This window comes from Sorghum bicolor, chromosome 4 (genome assembly GCF_000003195.3).
Source record: "Sorghum bicolor cultivar BTx623 chromosome 4, Sorghum_bicolor_NCBIv3, whole genome shotgun sequence".
Classification (NCBI taxonomy): Eukaryota; Viridiplantae; Streptophyta; class Magnoliopsida; order Poales; family Poaceae; genus Sorghum; species Sorghum bicolor.
Window position 1 is genome coordinate 1,275,388 of NC_012873.2, and position 8,143 is coordinate 1,283,530.

Sequence of the window (8,143 nt, forward strand, 5' to 3'; positions counted from 1 at the left end):
CGATGGCGGATGCTTCAGGCCATTTCTGATATTTACCGGGTCCTGCATTTACCTCGATCTACGATCTCTATGTGTTGAAGTAAATTAGGATATTTCTTAAAAAAGAAAATAGAAAAAGAAAGAAATTAGGATAAAACTTGATTTAATTTCTAACCGAAACCAATCCAGCCTATGCCTATGTGGATTAAAGTGGATCCGACCGCATCCAAACAAGATCATATTCGAGTATACATATATCACCGGCTTATCCATGCCCCAAAACACAAAGCCAATCGTATAACATTGCTGCAAAGCCTGGGAGCACGCCTCTGGACTCCGGTGGTGAAGAAATGACCACCAAACAATAATAGCCCAACACACAACGTCACCAACAAAATGCGAAAAAGGATGGGTAAAGTGCAATGTGGAATTTGCTCATCACGTCAGACTCATCACACTGTTCGTCTTTTCCTTACCATGCCATTTGTCATCTCATTGTTGGTGCCATAACACAGGAGCATAGATTATTATTAACACATGAGCGCCTCATTACGCGTCAAATTCCAATGCACCCCACACACACTCCATATGTCCATGCTTACAATACGTGATAGAGCAAGAGCGTATCCAATTGGCGATACTAGGGAATGCCGTGAAGGGACGGTTTCTAGACGTGTCTCGGTTCTGAGTCACGCCGGTCTAAGCTAGGATGCACTGAGAATTCCACTCTCTGGAGCCACAGTTAGCTTTGGTGGTGGTGTCGCTATTTCCTCCTCTGCCTGCTCCTGCACAGATTTCTCCGCATGAGTTTGCTTGCAAAATACTCTTAAAAACTGTGAAAACACGCCAAAGGCAGGAGAACTAAGAATCACTTGTCCCGGTTTGTTAAAAAAAAAACTTACTGTTTACGTAGAAGCACAATATGCTTCTAGCTCTCTCTTCGCAAAGGTCGGAAGAACAAACGCTGCCCTATGCATCTGTTCAACAATGAAAATTAGCCAGGGCAAAGGAATTTTCATGGAAGCAATCTCACATAAGGGTTGCAGTTGAATGGGCTCCGATGGGTAAGCAAAAATAGGGACAGCAGGTATACGAACATTCCCATATTACAAATGATGAAATGAAACACGACTCGATTATTACCGAATCATACAAAGGCTATTAGTGTAACCCCAGCCCTGAACTAGGTATGGGTGAGTCGTATGTTCCATTCAGACTTCATCATAGCATAGAGGTGTAATTAACGAAAAATAGAATTTCTGGATCATGTCATTAAGATAAACTTCTACATAGTAGTACTAGGACAAAAGGCAGCACAGATTGAATCAAAATATTGACACAAGAAATCATATGTGATTGATTAAAGGAAAACTAACCTCTGAGTTATAAAATCTGATCTCCCTTCCTGCTTTAGTAGCTCCTTCCACTTTTTCAATTGGATTTATAGGAGTCAGAAAGTTGACCGGTGGTCCTTCTTTGGCACATAGCAGAAACCCAATCACCCCACTGCAAATTCAAGTAAACATTCAGTAAGAAAGGTAAGTTCCAAACAGAAAAGCTGAACACAACAAAAGGCTTATATGCCTAGAACTGCAGAACCTACAGCAATTATTTGTCACAGCTCATACTAAGCAGTAAGCACATAATGTTAAAACAAATAGAGCTTCTACACTTAGCCCCACTTTTTAAACAAAGGGAAACCAAGGAATTTCGAAGGATTATAATCCTATGGACAGATTCTTTATATGTCCTCTCAGAACAAAGAAATAAGCCCCTGAAACTCTTGCACAAACTTTGGAGAAAATTTGACATGAGCCTTTTTTTTAATGATGTCAAACTAGGAATGCAAGGTGGTATCCAATGGCTAGTTATGGGTCACCCCCCTTAGTTCATTTTTCCTGCTTTGAAACACATATTAGTTCCTTTTATTTGCTCAATCAAAGGACACGGCAAAGACTAAACTTTTTACAGTGTTCACAAGTATAATGCATTGAACTACTCTTCTCCTAAAACCATATATCGTGTCTTACAAATAAAATAACATTTATCTTTAAGTTCCAATTTTTTTTCCAGGAAGTTTAATTTCCTAACTTTTAGCAGCATGTTTCCTTTCGTGTTATACTTATCTTTCGTCTAATGCATAATGTTAAGTACAATGTCAAGTGATTATTTCCCATCTTGGTAAGTCTACTAAAGCGTGCACAAAAAAATGCCTTCAAGGAAAAAAATGAAAACTATTTGTAGCTCCAATAATGAGGTAAACATATTGACAACTAGGGTGGCTTGACCAAGTAAAACATGTAGATAATGTTGGGAATATGCTCACTAAAGGTTTGTCAGGCTATGGACTGGTTCCTTGCATGAGTTGAGCTAAAGCCCGAAATATCCTATGTGCCAAATGAACCAGCACTGCCACCAGTTTACTGTCAACAATAGTGACACTCATGAGGATCGCAGTACGAACTTCTTGGTACAAATAAAAAAATTAGTTGAATGCAGAACAAGTTATAATGTGATCATGCCCAACCCACGTCCACCAAGGACCTGTCATAAAGGAATAAAAACTAAATGCTCACAGAAACTATAAGTTCAAAACCTCAAATATGCATCCATTCAACTCAGCACAGAACGAGACAATGTGAAGCTTGCACTCCTGAGCCAATCCTTGTTTTTACCAAGAAAAATGTAGCAAAGAAAGATAACTTAAGTACGCCTCTGTTCCATTCCAAATTATAAGTCGTTCTGGCTTTTCTAGGTATATAGCTTTTGCTAAGCACCTATATGTACATTATGTCCAAAAACTATGTATCTAGAAAAGCCAGAACCACTTATAATTTAGAATGGAGCGATTAAATGATTTTAACAATTGGACCCTTGTTGTTCCATGTCATTTAAGAATAAGAACAATATTGAACCAAACAAAAACTATCCATATGCATAGTGCAGACTTTATGCATGCATAACAAACAAAACTATTTTTTTCACACAAATAGGTGGCTGTTAGGTTTAGGATATGTACCTGCAATGAAATAGAAATTGTTGATGGACTGCTTAGAGAGACCACAACTACGAAAAGTCCAAAGTTGAACTATAGCTGTATTTTAAGTATGCACCTTTCCATCAATAATTAAAAAACTTAGACCAATGACAGCCCCACAAAAGATGGACTGCACCAGGTTATTAATTTGCAATATACTAATAGTAGGTTGTGAAGTGCAACAGTATGTCTAAATTAAATGTATATACAGTTGAGGGGGGAAATGATAAAGGTAAGGAGACCAGAGAATAGAGAATGTGAAGAACCTTGGGTATGTTGGGACACTAGTCCATGCATAGCGGACAGAACCCTTGAAAGTCTCACGGCAAATTGAAAGCATGTCCTGAATCAAATGTGTATGCAACCACATACTCTCAGCTTGATTACAAAGAACACCACCAGGCCTCAAAGCTCTAGCGATGGTCTCAAAAAAAGGCTTCTCCACAAGTTCCTGAGCAGGCCCTGCAAATGTCAAATGTAACATAAGAACAATAAGATGTGACTGAAAATTTGATAGATCAAAGTTATTTCTGCAAGAAAATATCTGCAAATTTTTCATCATAACCTAGTAGAAATAAATAAGCATGGAGTTCAGGAACAATATAAGAGGAAGCAAAGAAAAAGATCACAGAACATATGTGCAACACCAAGACATAGCTAAAACTTTCAATGGTGCTGTTATCAAGAAATACTATCCACTGCAGCATAAACTCACCTATTGGGTCTGATGAATCAACAATGATAGCATCATATGTCCCTTCAGGAGCATTTCTCAAGAACTCCACGGCTGAAATAGAAGAAAAACAATTCTTATGGAATTAGAGCTCAAAAACTGAAAGGATTACAAATACCTAAACAATAGGAAACTTCAGCAACCAGCAGATATCAAAAAATAATGTATTCATCATGGCCTCATGGGATTATCAACATACCGTCACCAACATGAAGTTGAACACGAGGATCTTCAAATCCAACAGACAAATGTGGGAAGAAATCTTTGCAAATCTAAAGAGTTAAGATGTATATCAGCAAAGAATAATTAAGCGACTACATTTGAAAAGGTTAATGCATCAAAGGAGAACCTTACATCAATAACCAGCTGATCAATTTCACATATGTCAATGGACTCCACTGAACTATGTCTGGAAATCTCTCGAAGTACACCTCCATCACCACCACCAATAACCAAAACCTGCAAGGTAGTTCCTAAGAACATAAGTCACTTGCATGCTACAGTTTCCATGCAAGCGCATGTAAAAAGAATAATTCATGCAAACCAATTTCTGTTAAGCAACACAGCATTGTCTATAATTTTCACAATATTGAGGAAAAGCAAGGATCAGGAGATATACCTTTTTAGGGGATGGAATTGAACAAAGAGGGAGGTGAGTAATCATTTCCTGGTATGCACATTCATCCTTATCGGTCAATTGAACAATACCATCAAGCACAAGGACTTTCCCATAGGTTGACGACTGCATACAAAAATTACCAGGTTACACAACAGAAGCCAAAAGGCAGTTTATTTTTCTGGTATCAATAAGTGAAGAGAACCTCAAAGACTAGGACTTCCTGGTATGGTGATTTCCCCTGGTACAATATCTTCTCCACTTTCAAGGAATGGGCCTCTCCTGTATATGAGAACAAAATCACTAGATACATGAGAAAGTACAATTGTTTCACTCTAGGAAAATGCCAGAGAAACAGAGAGCAACTGGAAGTTTGGTTCAATGCGAAAATAGCATATTATAGGATGCTAAACAGCGGTATTTGCACAGGGAAAAAATAACACACTTGGGGAGAAAGAGTCCACGCTGGGGAGTATAGCAACAGACTGATTATCCAACATTGGAACATAAATTAAACATGTTACAGGGTCAGGAAATGGAACCAAAAGAGCATAGGCTTTCTCGTGGAGACACAGAACCATCCACACTAAAATTGACAATAAAAAAGGCATAATTAGCACTCAGCTGCATATGTACTCTGTTGTGTTATGTCTTATTCTTATCAGCTGATGCAAGGTCATTCTGCCATGAGAAAGAATTACGCAGACATAGGACCACATCATCACTAGCACAGTCAACAGACTACAGAGTGTGTCTTACACACAACAAAATAAATAAGAACCAAAAAAAAATCCTAACTCTGATTAGCATGCACTATGTTAGATCAACGTCCAGTACCAAATTTTGCAAGGATATTACTATGAGGGTGTGCTTGTAATAACATAGATACCATCTTATTAGAAATATCGAAACCATTGTCTGTACAGAAGCTGGACAAGATGCATATCTACTTTCAAAAAATGCTAGAATTTTATTTCTAGAGTAAGTCAGGCTAAATCATTTTCTTACATAAATAAAGTCTGCTTAAATTGATTGAAAACTCAGTTGTAGTTGCAATAATTTAAGCATCGTGTCCATTCAGGAATGAAGTTGCCCAGCCATTAACTACATATCTTTCAGAAAAACATGCTGACTTTGGAAATGTAGACAATTGTTAATTAAGAGACATAACATAAGGTAAACAATATTGGAAGCAGGTGGACCAAGTACCTGGCCACATTGGATTATTGTAATACTGAACCTTGCTGGCTTTACCTGCACAGGCAGCAATCAGGGTGGAATAAAATAACTAGTTAACAGATGACAGTAAGTAATAATAAAGTAGTACAGTACATGTCACGAAGCAAGACAACCAATGGCGTACCGCAGTGTGATCGTGGCTCGGTGAACCATCCCGAAACCACGGTGGCATGGCACTTGGCCTCAGACTCAGGTGCCGCGGCTCTCGCCTTGACACAGCAAGGGGGAAGTGGCGGCGGCGTCTTGGTGGAGCCATCACCCCCACTCCCCTTTGTCTGCGCCGCCCCATTCGAACCATTTCCTGCGCCTCCAGCCTCCATGGACCCTGTTCCTCTTTGGAGTTCCCAGCCTCTGCACCAAAGCAACAGGCGCACACACAGGGTCAATAGGTGCCTGAAGAGTTTGCGGGGGTACAGGGAACGCGAGCCGCGAACGTGGTGGGAACAACAGGCGGTTGGGGAGGCTGACGCTGAAGCTGAACTGAGGAGGTTACACGGGGTAGGGAAACGTGGCAGCAATGATTTCCGGCATCAGAACCGAAGGTCGGTGGGCGCGTATGCACTTGTACTCGGATCAGATCCGAATGGTCGGCTTTGCACGGCGAGAAGGGGAGAGTATGGAAGGGGAGGGGCGCGCTCATGTCGTACCTGATGGGTGCTCGTCGCCGGCGGATTGAAGGAGCCGACGAAGAGCGGGGGAATGGGCCTACGAAGACCTGGCGGCTGGTGGAGCGAACGAAGAAGACCTGGGCACCTGAGGTAGGGCGGCGGCGGCGGCGGCGGCCCGGTTGCCGCGCGAGAAAGGGGGGAGAGAGCGCGCGCGCGCAGGGGCGGATGGGAGAAGTAAAGGCGGCGAGACGAGATGGAGGAAAAGTACAGGTGTGTTTGGTGGAGTGAAGGGCAACTCCGCTCTACCTCGGAACAAGTTTGTTAATCCTAACCAAAAAATTTTAAGATTTCTAGTCACGTTAAATCTTTAAACTTATATATAAAGCATTAAATACAAATAAAAATAAAAATTAATTACATAATTTGTTTATAATTTGCAAGATAGATTTTTTCTTTTAAACCTAGTTAATCTATGATTAGATAATATTTGTCACATACAAACAAAACAAAAATGTTACAGTAGCCAAAACTAAAAAATTTCACAAACTAAACAAAGCCTAATTAACAAAAAAAAAGTCAAAAGATAAAACTAGTATGCCCCCGTTGGTCCATATCAACGACCTCCAACTCCATCTTCGTAACTCATTGGTTTGGAGGGATTGTTGTCAACCTTAAGCCACTGAATTTGTCCCACCACCAATATGGGTCAAGGGATCGATGGCATCATATGTCACAACGTCCATGTCCGTTTCTTCTACATCAACTATGTGAAGAAGAATCACTCACAAGCACCATACAAAGAGGGGCAGACATAGGGATGGCAATGGAGACCACCCGCTGTGATCAGTACCTCGTCCATGTCCTAAATCACCCAACTTTTCCCCGCCACCGGTACTCATTCCTCGTCTCAGGGATTATTTTCTCTAGTCTCTACCCTCAACTGAGTTTTCGGGCCCCAACGGACACCCGAGGGCATGGAGATTGGATCCTCCTAATCATAATGAGGATTGGGAAAAGAGCACGGAGATTGGTTCAGGCGAAGAAGGTAGAGGGAAGTATCGGCATAATCATAAAAAGGCTAGCATCGGCACGAGGAAGAAGCACAAGGAGACACAGTAGGTAGTATTGGGGCTTCAGACAGACCCATGGAGGGAGCCGTAGCATTAAGCAGAGTGTTGCAGGGTCGGCGAAAATCGACGAGACCATGGTAGCAGGACCATGACTTCACGTCTTTGCATCCACAAGAAAGCCATGAAGAAGGGAAGGTTGAAGCCGTGAGAGTGACAGAGAAAGAGAAGGCAACAAATGTTGAGGCTTTGACGGATATCAGAGATAGAGAGGTGGAGAATGCTCCAGCCCTCGCTTCATCCAACGAGGCAGCCTTTTGGCCCATTAAGTTCCCACTAGGGATGAAATTTACCACATTTTAATTCCTAATGGATGAATTCGCCATTAGGGATCGCAATCAAGGCCTCGTTGCCATCCCTAGGAAAGTATTGTCAAGTGTCCCTAGACATCGATCATCCTACATTGCCTACTATGACTACGTCATGAAGTGGATATATTGTCACGCTACCAAAAGTGTAATCGTGGAGGCTCCAATAGAGGTTGCTGCCAAAGACCAATCGAAGATAAACATCCATGTTCGATCTTTGTATAGACAAGATTCATGTGCATGTTTTTTTATATGACACTTGGTAATAATCGTTTCATATCATAGTTTTGGCATTTCATAGAGGATTCATAATTGTACACGACAATACCATAGCAGACAAGCAAAGCTTGGCGTAGATATTTTGTTATTTCTAGCTCTAAATGACTTCCTGAGCTTCAATTTCACAGACAATACATTACTCCATCATACCCACTATCAAATTGATAGAGTTCTCCTAGTGTTTTTAATTAGTAATAAAACACTATTACTAGTCACA

The 8,143-nt window shown here is 40.9% G+C and overlaps 1 protein-coding gene across 3 annotated transcripts; it reads right to left on the minus strand.

Moving 5' to 3' along the window:
* Nucleotides 259-6,497, minus strand: LOC8085223 (spermine synthase). 3 transcript variants are annotated; one of them, XM_021460319.1, is made up of 12 exons: nucleotides 6,252-6,493; nucleotides 5,729-5,955; nucleotides 5,575-5,619; nucleotides 4,571-4,647; nucleotides 4,369-4,491; nucleotides 4,104-4,208; nucleotides 3,949-4,021; nucleotides 3,732-3,803; nucleotides 3,283-3,478; nucleotides 1,356-1,485; nucleotides 882-956; nucleotides 259-758 (listed from the first exon to the last, which is right to left on the minus strand). In XM_021460319.1, the coding sequence occupies exons 2-11, from the start codon at nucleotides 5,922-5,924 to the stop codon at nucleotides 885-887; spliced, it is 1,089 nt and encodes a 362-aa protein (XP_021315994.1). In that variant the 5' UTR covers nucleotides 5,925-5,955; nucleotides 6,252-6,493; the 3' UTR covers nucleotides 259-758; nucleotides 882-884. The 3 variants fall into 3 exon arrangements, with proteins under 3 accessions (XP_021315994.1, XP_002453195.1, XP_021315995.1); XM_002453150.2 differs by having other exon boundaries at nucleotides 259-764; nucleotides 6,252-6,492; XM_021460320.1 differs by lacking the exons at nucleotides 259-758; nucleotides 882-956 and adding an exon at nucleotides 2,306-2,402 and having other exon boundaries at nucleotides 6,252-6,497.